The 15,954-nt window shown below is 40.4% G+C and overlaps 1 protein-coding gene across 1 annotated transcript; it reads right to left on the bottom strand.

The window, feature by feature from the left end:
- Positions 1-325: 325 nt before the first annotated feature.
- On the bottom strand, positions 326-12,569 carry LOC148047074 (vomeronasal type-2 receptor 26-like). Its single transcript, XM_087707725.1, has 6 exons — positions 12,352-12,569; positions 9,825-10,131; positions 8,284-9,078; positions 7,551-7,763; positions 3,877-4,003; positions 326-1,236 (listed from the first exon to the last, which is right to left on the bottom strand). The coding sequence occupies exons 1-6, from the start codon at positions 12,567-12,569 to the stop codon at positions 326-328; spliced, it is 2,571 nt and encodes an 856-aa protein (XP_087563851.1).
- Positions 12,570-15,954: the final 3,385 nt, after the last annotated feature.

Here is a 15,954-nt window from a genome sequence, read left to right as displayed (position 1 = left end):
TCCTTCCCTGATCCAATGTGAGTTATTGACAACTCACACCAGGGAAACAGAATCCAGGTGAGACACAGGCCATGTTTCAAATCCTGGGTGTGTGACCTTATATAGGCTAAGGGTAAAGGACAGATATGATGTTTTGACTGCTCTAAAGAGTTTAGTGGCCAGTTGGAGATTCAAATGGATATGTATCATCACATAACGCTATAATTTAACTACTCTTTAATTATTTCAAGCTAAATGGTTGCCCCATCTCATGGATGGAGAGCAGTTTGCACCATTTTCTAGGTGTAGCCTGCTGAAACATGTTGAGAGCTGAAATTCTTTAGTCTCACATTTCTACATTTCTTCGGGTCATAAGCTGCTCCTTTGTATTCAGGTCTGGCCTCAGAATGATAATGTAGCTCTTGGGGATGAAGATGCAGCCCAGCAGCCCAGCACTGGAGGCCAACATGGAGAAAACCTGAACAGCCACCATATATTTCCCTTTGGTGCTCAAGTAGGTGGGAACAAAAGTCACCCAGACACTGCAGAAGACCAGCATGCTGAAAGTAATCAGTTTGGCTTCATTAAAAGTTGCTGGCAGATTCCTGGCCAGGAAAGCCACTGTGAAGCAAATAGCAGCCAGTAAGCCCAGGTAGCTGAGGGTTATGTAGAACATGAGAGCAGAGCCTTCGTTGCATTGCAGGATGATCACTCCAAACTGGGAGTGAAAGTCAGAGGTAGGGAATGGAGGAGAACGTCCAAGCCAGATCGAGCAGATAATAATTTGGACAGCAACAGAAGAAAGGATGATGGAGTTGGCCAAGCCCTTCCCCAACCATCTCTTCACTTGATTTCCTGGTTTTGTGGCCAGGAAAGCCAACACAACTGTGATTGTTTTTGCAAGGAGGGAAGAAATGGCAACTGAGAAGATGTTGCCAAAAACTGTTTGTCGGAGAAGGCAGGAGGCTTTCCTTGGTTGACCAATGAAGAGAAAAGGAGATAAGAAGCAAAGCAGGAGGGACACCAGAAGAATGTAAGAAAGGTGTCGGTTGTTGGCTTTGACAATGGGAGTTTCTCGGTATTTAATGAATATGATTAAAACAAAGCCTGTCGTTAGGAACAAGAGCACGGCAAAAGAAACCAGAATGATGCTCAGATTTTCTTCATAAGATAGGAAGGATGTAATTTTGGGGATACATTGGATTCTGTCCTGATTTGGATATTTATCATCTGGACATTTGGTACATTTTCCCATATCTGAGAAAACAAAAATGTAATATTTCTTCAACCATTCTTCCATTTACATTTCAAGTAATAATTTCCTGGAACATCATCTAATACTATATATATATATATATATATATATATATATATATATATATATATATATATATATATATATATATGTGTGTGTGTGTGTGTGTGTGTGTGTGTGTGTGTGTGTGTGTGTGTGTGTGTGTGTGTGTGTGTGTGTGTGTGTGTGTGTGTGTGTACACATATACATACATACACACACACATAACAATATATAACAATATTTATTTTGCATTTTTTTTTGGATAAAAGCTGATGATATCAGCAACATTTACCAAGATGCATTTTGTAATATCCCCATAAAAGAAAATAAAAGGAATATCATTTTCTAACAAAAAAAATATTTATTTATTCCCTCCCCCCATCTTCCCACCGGAGACTCTGAGCAGTTTATAAGAATAAAAAACAATAAAACTCTTAGAAAAAATATTTCAGTAACAATAAACATATAAATCATAACTAAAGATGGGGAGGTGATGGGCAATGTGTGCAGGGGGAGTATTTAAGATCTTCTATTGATCCATCAACAATCTCCAGCTAATATTGCTAATAATTGGGAAAAGTCTTTGGACACAAATGATTTTCTGTGCAATATGCACAGCCTTAGTAGAAACCTATATAATTAATAAATAATAATGAATTAGTTAATTCTTCTAGAGAGAGTTACAGTGTCCTGCCTAATGCACTTTTTAATATACCAAACAATCAATCAGAATACATCTGCAAAGGAACTTGGAGATCTTCTAGTCCACACAGACAACCCGCTCAACCAGGATATCCTAAACAATTTGAGACAAGTGGCTGTTCAGTCTCTTTTTAAAGCTTCCAGTGATGGAGCATCCACAGCTTCTGAAGGCACACATAACCATTCCATTGGTTGATTGTTCTCACTGTTAGGAAGTTTCTCCTTAATTCCAGATTGCTTCTCTCCTTAATTAGTTTCCATCCATTGTTTCTTGTCTTGCCTTCTGGTGCTTTGGAAAATAAATTGACCCCTCTTCTTTGTGGCAAATATTGGAATACTGATATCATGTCACCCTTAGTCCTTTTTTTCTTTAGATTAGCCCATACCCAAATCCTGCAGCTGTTCTTTTAATCTCCAGGCCTTTTAGTCTCCAGGCCTTTATGCATTCTAGTTCCTTTTCTCTGCACATTTTCCTGACTCTCAACATCTTTTCTGTAATGTGAGTGTCAGCCTCTGCTTTGCTGCTGCTTCGGCTGCCATTGTAATGGGGAGGGGGGCATGGTAATTGGGAGGGGAATCATGATGTGTTGGAGGAAGATTCTAGGCACTGACCTCACCATCTTACTGTGCATGTGGAGGAAGGGAGTTTCCCGCCAAGGTTAACTGTCCGGCATTCCATCCTGGTGATGTCTTTTGAAGTTATCTCCCACCTGACAGTTGGGTGCATTATAATTGGACTATGGACTGGGGTGCCAAGGGGAGGGGATTGAATTATACATGATCTTCTTTGCTTTCATGCCTAATTAACCAGATTCAGCTTAGCTTTGCTACTGTTCATTTATAATTAGTAAAAGTACACTTGATTTCAAGCAAATGGAGTTGAGTGGTTTCTTTCCTGATTATTAAATGAAGTCGCATCTGACAGTGAGCAAAACTGGATTCCGTATTCCAGATGAGGTCTTACTAAAATTTTATAAAGTAGTACTAATACTTCATGTGATTCTGATTCTACGCCTTTTTTTATATAACCAAGGATTGTATTAGCCTTTTTGGCGGCTGCCACATCCTGGATTCAGAAGATTTTTATTTTGTGAAATGCTGCCTTCAGAAAAATCTAGTCTTGCAAATTATATCAAATGGCTAATGGGAGAATTACTAACATGGATGTAATGAGGTGCCCCCCAAACTATGCACACCATCTCATTGTGGACCTGTGATACCTGCTCAGCTATCCTGAAAGGGAAGCCCATATAGAATGCATTGCAATCATAATTCCAATATGTGGAGCTAAGACAATTCCTCGAGTTTCAAACAATTTAGATATGTTTAGAAAGGTGAAATTGGCAGGACTCATCCAAACTAAAAAGCAGAAAAGATATTTCCTCTGACAGGAATGAAGTTTGCCCAATCTGCCATACCCTCCAATCTCTATCCAGCTGCTACTTCAAGGTCTTTTTGCTCTTCTCTTCTTCCCTTTAGATAAGAAACTGTGTGCTTTAAAAGTAATTTTTTTAAAAAAACCAACCTGTCTTTTAATATGCAAATTCATAAAAATGTTCTAAATTAATCCATTCAGTGGTGGGATTCAAATTTTTTTACTACCGATTCTGTGGGCGTGACTTGGTGGGCATGGAATGGCAGGGGAAGGATACTGTAAAATCTCCATTCCCTCACCCCTCTAGGGGAAGGTTAATGCAAAATCCCCATTCCCTCCTGATCAGCTAGGACTCGGGAGGCAGAGAATAGATGGGGGCGGAGCCATTTAGAAGTCATATTTACCAGTTCTCTGAACCACTCAAAATTTCCACTACCAATTCTCCAGAACTGGTCAGAACCTGCTGAATCCCACCTCTGAATCCACTTCCATAAAGCCTGTCCTTTTCTTTGGTGTCACCCACCTTGCTGTGTGGAGATGGTCCCCTCCGGACAAGGAATGCAGTCATAGCAGCAAACTGGCTGTCCTTCTCGAGCCTGCTTGAAAAATCCAGAATGACATTGGTCCACACATTTGGACTGAGGCAGAGACTACACAGAAAAACAAAGAATTTGAACAAAAAATGATAGGACTAACCATTCATTGAAAATGGCAGTTGACGTGGCAATTAATCAAGTAGTCTCTGAGTTTCACTGAGCTTAATATGAATTCTCTAACTAGTTCTGGAGACACAACTACTGACAATTTTTTCTCTTAATTCCTCCCTTTTCCTTCGGTAATATACTTATACAATCTGAAGGGATGAAATTAATAAAAGATTTAAGTATTAAGTGACAACAGTGGGATCTTCCTTAATTAAGGCAGCATGAATTCCTCCATTCCTCATATATGCATGCTTTTAAAATACGATGATGTATTCATGCTTTAAATTTTACCAAAGGTTTATGTAATTTTCATTCTATTGGATTTATTAAAATAAAAACTGTGGTGAAGATAGTAATTTCTGGCTTGTACGATCCACAAAAGATCTCTTCTGGTCTACCTAAAACATTGCAAGGCTGCTTCCCTTTGAAAGTAATCAAAAACAGTGTCCAAGTTAAGATACAAAGGAATTTTTTCTTACAAATTAGTGCTGTAAATGTTAAAGGAGATGTCCTTTGTTTATTTGTATTTTCCCCTCTTTAATTTATATGGTTTCCTACTTGGTCCCATGAGAGTAAAAGTGACCACTCAGTTTCTAAAACTATAGTGACATGAGATGGAGGTGAGATCAAAAAGGTTAAGCCAGAAATCTTTTGCTACACCAAGACGTACGGTAAGTATGAGTCCTCTGTGACAGTGGTGGGTTTCCATTTTTTTACTACTGGTTTGCTCATACGTGTGCATGCGCAGAAGTGTCCAAGTGGGTGGGCGGAGCCTCCTAAAATTGCTACTACCAGTTCACCCGATCCAGGCCAAACGGGAGCAACCCAACTCTGCTCTGTGAGGTAGGAATATTTGTTAAGACCCAGCTAGTAATTCAAGACAAGGTCCTTTCTATAAAAGAACAACAATTAGGTGTTCTGACCCCTCCTCCATCCAGTAACGAAAGCCGAGACACGCTTAATGAGAATGTCCTTTAATAGCAAGACCAGACTCTCGATGGCTGAAAGCCAAGTAAACAAACAGATAAGGACCTTGGCAGCAAGTCCGACAAACCTTGGCAGAAATTCAGACAAACTCTGGCAGCAATCCAGCCTACCAAGTTAGTTTCTCTTTAGTCAAAGTGTTGACTTCTGCAAGAAGGGCATGGCACAAGCAGTCTTTTTTATAGTCCAGAGAGGAGCCTAATTACCATCAGCTGAGTGTAATTACCTCCTGTAATTACGTAATTGTTCTTGATGCCGAGTAGCTCTTTGACAGTGTGCACCCCGGAAAAACTCACTGTTGGTTTCTGGATCACTCTCCCTTGTCTCCTCCCCACTGATCCAAGGCTCAGGCACCACCTGGTGGCCAACCAGTCTCTCTGTATCCTGCTCAGAGTCGGAACCCTGTCCAGGGTCCTCCACATCCTCCAGGGCCGACTCATAGGGCCCCTTGCTGTTGGAGTCTGGTGGCAGCTCCAATGGCTCCTGCTGGGCCACAACAATTAGGTGACACCAAATGGCATGGCAAAACAGACCTATATTTATTATTAATTAGATTTGGAGACTTCCTTTTGCCCAGGTTGTCTTAAAATAGCTAACAATCAGGAGAAACAATTGCATTCAAGGGTTTTCTGATGAAGTGCCCTCTTACAAGTCAAAGACCAAATCTAAGTTGCATCTCTTTAAAATTGTTCCACTTTACTTCCAGTTTCACAAATTACTTAATTTTGGATCAAAGTCATATCTCAGTGCCTCTGTTCTTTTGGGGAAAGACATGTTTTCTCACCCCAGGCCAGTGATTATGATTTCATGGGACGTGAGGGCTTTGGACTCTTCTTAGGATTAAAACCGAGGTCTTGAGGCCGTTATGGACTGGATGAGGGCTAACAAGCTTGTACTCAACCCGGAGAAGACCGAGTGGCTGTTGTGCTTTCCTCCCAATAATTCGATCGGTGTTCCATCGCTCAGGCTGGGGGGTCAAACTCTATACCCCTCAGAGAGGGTTCGCAACTTGGGAGTCCTCCTGGACCCACAGCTGACTTTTGACCATCATTTGACGGCTGTGACCAGGGGGGCATTTGCCCAGGTTCGCCTGGTGCGCCAGTTGCGACCCTACCTGAACCGGGAGGCCCTCACAACGGTCACTCGGGCCCTTGTGACCTCTAGGCTGGAATACTGCAACGTGCTCTACATGGGGCTGCCCTTGAAGAGCATCCGGTGACTCCAGCTAATTCAGAACGCAGCCGCGCGAGTGATTGTGGGTGCACCTCGGTTCACCCACATAACACCTATCCTCCACGAGCTGCGCTGGCTACCTGTTGATCTCCGGGTGCGCTTCAAGGTGCTACTTATCACTCATAAAGCCCTTCATGGTAGTGGGTCTGCGTACTTGAGAGACCGCCTCCTGCCAATTACCTCCCTGCGACCAATAAGATCACATAGATTAGGCCTTCTCCGAGCTCCATCTGCCAGTCAATGCCGACTGGCAACTACACGGAGGAGAGCCTTTTCAGTAGTAGCTCCGACCCTTTGGAACGATCTCCCCGTGGAGATTCGTACCCTCACCACCATCCAGACCTTCCGCACAGCCCTTAAGACCTGGCTAGCCCGTCAGGCCTGGGGACAAAGATAACTGCCCCCACCCGAATGATGAATGAATGTTGTTTACTATTTTACTTCTATGTATTGTTGTGTCTATTGTCTGTATACCCCCCCCCCTTTATTTTATGTAAGCCGCCCTGAGTCCCCTCAGGGAAAAGGGCGGCCTATAAGCATCAATAAATACTAAAATACTAAAATACTAAAATACTAAAAGGATATCGCATTACCTTGTGGGGAAAAAGTGAGGTCTGAATAACTCTTAAAAATATCACAGACCACAAATCCAGAAGTGGGTTTCTGCTATTCACCCCAGATTCTGCTTGCGGAGAAGCATTGCACAAGTGCACATGCAAAAGCAAACCGGTGGTAAAATAAATTGAACTCCACCACTGCACGGACTTGGATTTTTAGGGTACACTTTCCTCAACCAGGACAAGCTGAATCCTTATTCCAATGATGATTTCTAACTGAAACCAGAGAACCTCCATCCACTTCATCAGATTAAATTTCATCAGATTGAGTCCAACCCTGAACTCAAGTCAACAGAATTGCTTTCTTCTTTGCTGTATGAGAAAAGGATTGATCAAATGGAGGTTGTCCTCGCCACAGTCCTTAGCACTTGACAACCTGTTTTATAAAATACCAGATTGCAAAAGGGCCATGAAATGTGTTCTAAAAATGTTGCCTAGCATTCCATGTTGGACTGTGCTGATTCAACTTTTTAAAATGCTACAGATTATAACATGCAAAGGAAAGTTTGGCCAGTAGTACCGAAGCCTTCCAAGCAATCTAAGAAAACTCAAAGAGTTCCATTCCCAGAATTCAGTTATCCTTGAATTTCATCTTGGCCCTCTTGAAATGGATCCTACAGCTTTCAAAAATAGAGAAAAGACACCAAAATTTCTCCCACCTTGTTGAGCAGTTTTAGTTGTGACAGAGTATCTTGGTTGATGATAAGTCTCTGTCTTTCAAATGTCCCCAGTTGCTCTTTGATGGGATCCTTCTTGGGGAGAATCACCAAGCTCAATATATTCAGATCTCCTGCTATTTCCCCATTTTGGTCCAAGTACACTTTCTTCTGGGAAATATTGCAAAACTCATTCTTCTCCAGAAAGGGATGAAGCTAGAATTGAACATTCAGGAGTCTTAAAAATAGAAACCTTGATTTCTTATCCCCTGTGGTCTTTTCACATTTAAATCTTTCTTCTAAGGCTGTCTAACTTTCAAACAGAGTTGGGTAAATACATGTTACCAATATATTCAAGAGTGAAAAATTTTCAACAAAATTTGATGCTCATTGGGAAAAAAGGCAAATGCAATCATAAGAATTGCAGGAAGTGAATGCTTTGTTCTGGAGAGACCCCCCAACTCAAGTATCAGGTCTCCTTCAAAGTACCATGCTTTGAGAATATGTTACACAGGATTTCTAAAATCATAATTTATTTAAAACGCATGCATCTTTTAAAAATTAGCAGTGTTTAATATCAAAATATATCTGTCACGGTAGCTGTTCTAAGAGGGTAGATTGGTAAAACCTCTTTGCCTTTTGTAGCACAAGCAGGTTGAGATGGTTCAACTCTTTCTCCTTTAGATTCCTTCCTAGAAGGAACTAATTTTGATGGTTCCTCACTAGGACCCCATACCTGCCATGGCTGCAGCCTTGGAGCCCCAAATGTTTCTTCACCCTCCTTTCTTTTCCTCCTGAATCTAGAGGAATATGCAGCATTCAAGGCATGGGCCAGAGTCATAATGACACTGTAATATTGGTCATCCGTTGTGATTTTAACGCTATTCTTTTTCTTTTGTGTCCCCAGTGGAGCTTTTTGTGTGCATCTTCTTCGCCCTTTGACCGAAAACACATATTTTGAAAAAGAACAGTGAAAACACTGATCTTGAAAGTGGGGACTCACAAAAAAATTGGATTCAAAGGCATCATTTGATGGCCTTTCTTTTTCCAGAAAACTAAAGCTCCACATACTATGGACATATTTGCGAATTGTGCTTGAAATAATTGGATAATGCCCTATGCTTGTTAGAATAAAGATTTTCCCTTCAATGGGTCCTGGCAAACCTTCTAGTGTTAAATGGAAAGGAAGAATCCTGTCCGAAATGGATTCATATTCCATGAAGTGAACAAAGACATTGACTTGTCTCCACTTAGAGAGGGCAACTCTGAAAGCTGCTGTAGGTGTACTTGTTGAGAATCTTTCTGATATAACAACACAAATTCCATTCCCGACGAGCGTTGGATTAAAAGTCCTCATGAAATTCTCTCCCTTCTCTGTGTCTGAAGCGAAGAGACCAATCAAGGTCCATCTGAAATGGAGCAGTAATTGGACAATTCCTGGGTACTCGATGCCTTCTCTGGGCTGCAGCTGATAGAAAAAGGGGAATTGACTTTTGTCAGTTGGAGCCTCTGAAGCAGTTTTAATGCTGATCTAAAAAATGAAGAATGTTGTTTTATTAAAACACAATTTCTAATATAATTTGTCAGTTTTACAATCAAAGAGGTATTTAATTTATTTTGTTTATTCTGATATAGAGGATTTTGTGATTCTCTCAGTTTCCATAGCTTCCATAGAACAATAACTGTATGTCCAAATTTTAGGCAAAAAAGAAGTTGTATAAATTACCAAATCAGTTGTGAGGGTAGAAGCTGACGTCTTTTTATGATGAATTTCACAATGAATTTATTAGAGTAAAAAATAGTTGACATATTGACTAATATGCTTGTAATTTTTAAAAATAAAAATGATCAATTAATTTTAGTGCTCACGATGAGCTCATAAAATATATGCATTTTATGAACTATAGATAGGATTGGGACTTTTTCATTAATCTGGGATTTGTTCATCATTGAAACTATCATTATTTTGGCTGAGATCAAGTATGTCCCATCACTGCTGCATCTTTTTCATGTATACACCTTTTCGTTAAACACAGAGTTTCTCCTCATCTTCAGAAGTTTGCACCAGAAGTCTCCAAAAAAATACAGATGGTGTCTTGTGAGCATAGGTCTGTTTTGATCCTTGCTACCTCTCCATTGTGACTCTTCATCCCCAGCCATGATACCTATAATGCCCATGGTGAAAAGCAGTTCTTGATTTTCTAAAAGAAAGTATGGTTGGATTTATCGCTTACCTACCACCACTCCATTCACTTTACCAAATAGAGTAATACAAACCTGTGGGACTTTGTAGGGAGCTACCAATGTTGACATATGGATGGAGATGTCCCTATTGGCTCCCTCAACAAGCACCAAAAGATTGTCCTTTCTTCCACAGTTGTAATTGGGAACATTGGCTTCTCCAGTAGATAGTATGTCCAACAAGGCATCTGAAGTTCCGAATGTATGATCATAGTTGTCATGAATGTTGTACCCCAATGTAAGATTGTGCAGGAGCTGGGGAATCTTGTTGACTACTTGAATGGTGAATATGTGGCATTGCAATGTTATATGATTGATGCTAAACTGATTTGTAGGTAAACTACTGTAAAACAATGTTCATGCTATTATCAACAAGAGAAACACCAAAATGCTTTTAAAAAATATAATAATCCTCTTTGTCTCCAATTTTAAGCCAATTTTAATCCAAAACCAAAGACAAATGATAGACACCATCACAATTTTATTTTAAGGAGTGTTGGAAAGAGGGGATGGAGATAGAACTCCACCAGATACAGAATCACAAATACACAGTTTTTGTAGAGATACTAATTTTCATCTCCCACTATCAAGGATTCAGAATCATTAAATCATTAAAGTAGAACCATCATAAAAGGAAGATGATGTTTCATTAGTGAATCAGAACAGCAACTGTAAAAACAAGTATATCTTTCATAGATCTTGGAGCACCGGGGAACTTCCAGAGGACTGGAAAAGAGCTGATGTAGTTCCCATCTTCAAAAAAGGAAAAAAAAAAAAACATCCAGGAAACTACAGACCTATCAGCCTGACCTCAATACCAGGAAAAATTCTGGAAAAGATAATCAAGCAACGAATTAACAAAAAACTAGAAGTAAACAAAGTAACAGCCAAAAGCCAACATGGGTTTGTCAAAAACATATCATGCCAGACTAATCTTATTGCATTCTTTGACAAAGTGACAAAATTCATGGACCAGAGGAATGGCGTCAATATAATTTATTTATAATTTACTTGGACTTCAGTAAGGCTTTTGTTAAAGTAGACCATAACCTACTACTAGATAAAGTTAAAAATGTGGGTTAGACAGCATCACCACCAGATAGATTTATAACCGACTGACCAACCACACTCAACGTTTAGTCCTTAATGGAACTGCATCTACATGGAGGGAAGTATGCAGTGGAGTACCCCAAAGCTCTGTTTTAGGCCCAGTACTCTTCAATGTCTTCATCATGATTTGGATGAGGGAATAAATGGGGAACTCATCAAATTTGCAGATGACACCAAGGTGGCAGGAATAGCCGACACTCCAGAAGATAGGCTTAAGGTACATAAGGATCTTGACAAATTTAAACATTGGGCACTATCTAATAAAATGAAATTCAATGGTGAAAAGAGTAAGGTTCTACATTTAAGAAAAACAAAATTCACAGGTACAGTATAGGTGGTACCTTGCTCAACAGTAGTAAATGTGAGAGGGATCTTGGAATCCTAGTGGACAACCATTTAAAAATGAGCCAGCAGTGTGCAGCAGCTGCCAAAAAAGCCAAAACAGTCCTAGGCTACATAAACAGAGGGATAGTATCAAGACCACATGAAGTGTTAATGCCACTTTATAATACCTTGATAAGACCACACTTGGAATATTGCATTCAGTTTTGGTCGCCATGATTTAGAAAAGATGTGGAGACTCTAGAAAAAGTGCAGAGAAGAGCAACAAAGATGATTAGGGACTGGAGCTAAAACGTATTAAGAACGGTTGCAGGAACTGGGTATGTCTAGTTTAATGAAAGAAGGACTAAGAGAGACATGATACCAGTGTTCCAATATCTCAGGGGTTGCCACAAAGAAGAGGGAGACAAACTATTCTCCAAGGCATCTGAGGGTAGAACAAGAAGCAGTGGGTGAAAACTAATCAAGGAGAGAAGCGACTTAGAACTGAGGAGAAATTTCCTGACAATTGTTAGAACAATTAATCAGTGGAACAGCTTGCCTCCCAAAGTTGTGAATGCCTCAACACTGGAAGTCTTTAAGAAGAGGTTGGATAGCCATTTGTCTGAAACAGTATAGGGTTTTCTGCCTGGGCAGGGGGTTGGATTAGAAGACCTCCAAGGTCCCTTCCTACTCTGCTATTGTATTGTATTGTATAACAAGTGATCTTCTATTTTTATAAGGAACAGACAATTCTAAATAAAAAGTCATCTATTCCTATATGTATCACTGAATGCTTATTAAAATTTGGAATTGGGCTGAGCAGAAGCAACTACAACCAATTCAATCACTACTTTAAATAAATATTAGTATTCAAGTAATGGATTCAGAATTTGGTGGGGAGAGAAAAATTATCTAGATCTGTTTCAGTTTTTTTCTGTCCCACTTTTACATCTGAGACTCTTCCACAAAATATAACAAAGAGAGAAATCATGGAAATCAAAATGATTCAGGAAATCAGACAAGTCCGACAATATAGGAGCAAGTCAAAAAGAAGAAAAAAAGATGCAGTCTTAGAACTGCAAATGTGGGGTGGGAGGAGAATGCAGCTCCATCACACTGAATGACTTACGAGTGAATATGATTATAAGGAGCCATGTTGAAAGGCAATGTTGTATGTGACGTTGTCAATACAGTGATGATCATACTAATGAGATGGTCTCCTGGCCTGAAATAATTCCATGGTTTATTTCCATCCTGCTGCTCCAAACTCAGTGGGCACTTCACTTTTAGCTTTTCAGAGACTGTCTGAGACACCAGCAGCATCAAAAGCAGGAGCAGGTGGTCCATAATTCATGGGGCTGAATTACTCCTCTTTCTGTCTCCTATTTTGAAAAAAAAATGCAAGCTTTCCAAGATGGAAATACTAGTGGGTTTGCTGATTAAGACAGAGATAAGTCAAACTTCCCCTGGAAAGGATAGAAAGGGACATTTAAGAGCACAGTGCTACCTGTATTAAAGCTTGTGCAAAACACTCAGCATGACTAGAAGCATTTATCCTTCTCCATGTTGCTTGAGTATGATATTTACAACAAAAACACACAGGAATACATAGCAAAAGAGGTCCAAAGACTGGGATGGCGATAATTACAGTGAGAAACAACTTCTCCCCTGAGGCTTTCAAACCTCTTCAGGGCTCCATTTGCACAGTTGCAGTTGGAGAACAGCATGCTTGTGAAAAACCAAAGATTTTTTTTGCTGTTCAGCAAAGGGTCTTCGCCTTCTTATTGTTACATGTGATTACGTTGGTAGGAAATGTAGGAAATTTGATAAGCAAACAAACAAACATTGATGATAAGAGTGAATCCAGGTGAATATCTTCTGATAGCCTTCTTGATGATGTGTTCTCTTCTTGTTCTGAACCAGGCTTCCTTAAACAGCAAGAAGCAGAATCTTGGTCCTGGCCAAACCCCTTTTATTTACACGACTGTAAATAACAACTGATTCCTTTCATTCACAGTCTGCAAGGCTTAGCAGTCTTTCAGAGAAATGTTTATCAAATACGAACCTTATCTCATTTGGCGAGCTGTCGAATAACTAATCTACAAATGCAGGGCAAGGCCAAACATGGCACAGAGTCTCTTACAGTTACAAACAGAATTGACATGACCAAATGAACAAATGGTTTCCTGCAAAATCCCCCCCCCATTTGTTCCTCTTTTGTTTCTTACTGGAAAGTCAATCCTGCTTTCTTTGTTGTTCTTGTCTTCTGGCAACTCTGCACATGCACACACTGGGAACAGGCTCCAGCTGTTCTTCTGTCTCACTGCTGTTTAACGCCCTGTCTGCCTCCAACACAGAGCCCTCGTCTGAGCTTTCTTCAACCCCCCAGGACTGGTCCATGTTCCTCCCCAACCTCCCCACTGTCTGACTCTGTTGCCAGATCTGCTGGCTGCTGGCGGGCCACAATACTTCTATGCTTTTCAACATTAATAGAGGTTTCTGCGGAAGGTCATCCCTCATTCATGGTGTTTGATACTGCTATTTGCCAATGATACCCATCTCTAGTGATGGATGATCCATCTGAAACCTTGGCCACTACTTGGAATAAAGGAAGTGGCTGAGGCATTAGATAGGATCGCATCCATGAGAGTCACCTCCCTTGGGGATTTCATCATTCTCAGTGGATCTAGTAGGATTTGAGGGAAATAAAATAAGACATATCTGGAGTATTGCTGGTGCTCAATGAAAGACAAACTTGATTAAATGTTCATTAATACTATTAAGGTCTACCATATGGCAGTAAGGGAGGCAATAGCCCAGTACTTGTCTAGCCTTATTCCATCCTCAGATAGTCACCCCATGGACCTATGCAAGGTGATCTTTGATAGAGAGAAATCAGAGAACCTCCTGCAGAGTTTTTTGGAGGAATTTATTCAGCATCTGTTGGGCAGTCACTTAGATTTGCTCACACATGGATGCCCCTCTTGTTACATGTTCGGAAGAGATGCTTGGAGACAGATCTTGCCTAGTAATATGGGAACAGTTTGAACCTGTTGGCTAACAGGAAGTGGGCAGGGTCCTTAGGCCTCTGAGTTTGTTCATCTGCTGTTTAGATCCATGCCCCTCCAAGCTTGTTCAAGTGGTCTGGTGAGTGTTCTGTGAGGGCTTCCAGCAGTGGTTCATTGTCTTGTCAGTGAGGGTGTTGGAAAAAAATCAATGTTGAAGGAAGAAAGAGACTAGAAACATGGAGGCTGCTTGGAAGGATGGTTTAATGGTGAACCAGAACTACCAAGCCCATGTGATTATGGTAGAATAACACATGGAGTGGAGAGTGAGATATTTATATCCTCTCTTTGGCCTTGAAAGAAATGTATCCTATTGGTTGTCAGACTCTCAGGGGGCTATGCAAGGGTCCAGCTAACCTTGTAACCTTTGATTGGCTACAAAACTGGGAACAAGTTCTGGTAAACCAAGCCCAAACAATGTGCCAACACCTTGAAATTGCCTAGTGGTTTCAATGTCATTGCAAAATTTGGGGTAAGCAACAGAAGCAATTTTATAAATTAGAGTGCCTTAAGAGAAACTTATTATCTTTAAAACCCACCCATCTATCCAAAACATGGGAAAAAAGTTTAGAATGAGCTGTCAAGGAAGAATTTATACTTAGAAAGTAAACAACAGTTGCTAAGAGAGAGTTAAGATTAACTGTGATGGAGCAGTCAGGTTATTTGATGAGGAATAGAGTGACTCTGTTGAAGTCCACCATGTTCATAGGTGACTTTCATGACAATTATGTAACCCTTTATCTCCAAAACAGATTGGATGGAGTGAAAAAATGAATGAGAACTATGTCCACTACTTTGAGCTTCTGAAATATTTTGTGATACAAATAAAAAAAAATGAATGGAGACTTGATGTCTGAGGAACATAAGAGTCATTTAGGTTCTCTGGGGACAGGATAGGAAAGGATGGTGTTTCAAGGCAAGACTGTCAAGCACAGCAATGTCCTGCTTTATCTCCCCTCTACCCTGAAACACAAACACACAGACACACAGACACACAAACATATGAACATCCTATTGTCTCAGGGTTCTTGGAGGTGATGAAATGATAGGGAAACAAGGAAAGATTTCCTGGGGTGCTCTTACTTTTGGTTCTCAAACCAATTCAACTAAAACAGACTTCCAGAGATTACATGATGGGCTTTTTATTGGAAAACCTTAATTGCCAATAATCTATGATAAGATTAAAATAATGAAACCTTGAAAGAATCCCACTCCAAAAATTATTTCTGGAATACGAGCAGCATTCCCATTGCATAAATGTCAGGTTTCATGTATTTTAGTATTGAAGCATCTTGGAATGATTTCTATACTTGGCCTGCTGGTGTATTGGAATGTGTTGAGAGTGGAAATTATCTCCCTTAGATTTATACATTTCTTCTACTCATAAGATGTTCCTTTGTATTCAGGTCTGATCTCAGAATGATAATGTAGCACTTGGGGATGAAGATGCAGCCCAGAAGACCAGCACTAGAGGACAAAATGGAGAAGACCTGCACTGCCACCATGTACTTCCCTTTGGTGCTCATGTAGGTGGGCACAAAACTCACCCAGACACTGCAGAAGACCAGCATGCTGAAAGTGATCAACCTGGCTTCATTGAAGGTACTAGGGAGATTTCTGGCTAGGAAAGCTACAATGAAACAGATGGCAGCTAAGAAGCCCATATA

Source organism: Thamnophis sirtalis, unplaced genomic scaffold, assembly GCF_051295495.1.
Source record: "Thamnophis sirtalis isolate CommonGarterSnake01/CBP01778 unplaced genomic scaffold, rThaSir2_p1.2 scaffold_3, whole genome shotgun sequence".
NCBI lineage: Eukaryota > Metazoa > Chordata > Lepidosauria > Squamata > Natricidae > Thamnophis > Thamnophis sirtalis.
This window is presented reverse-complemented; position numbering and strand designations above follow the sequence as displayed.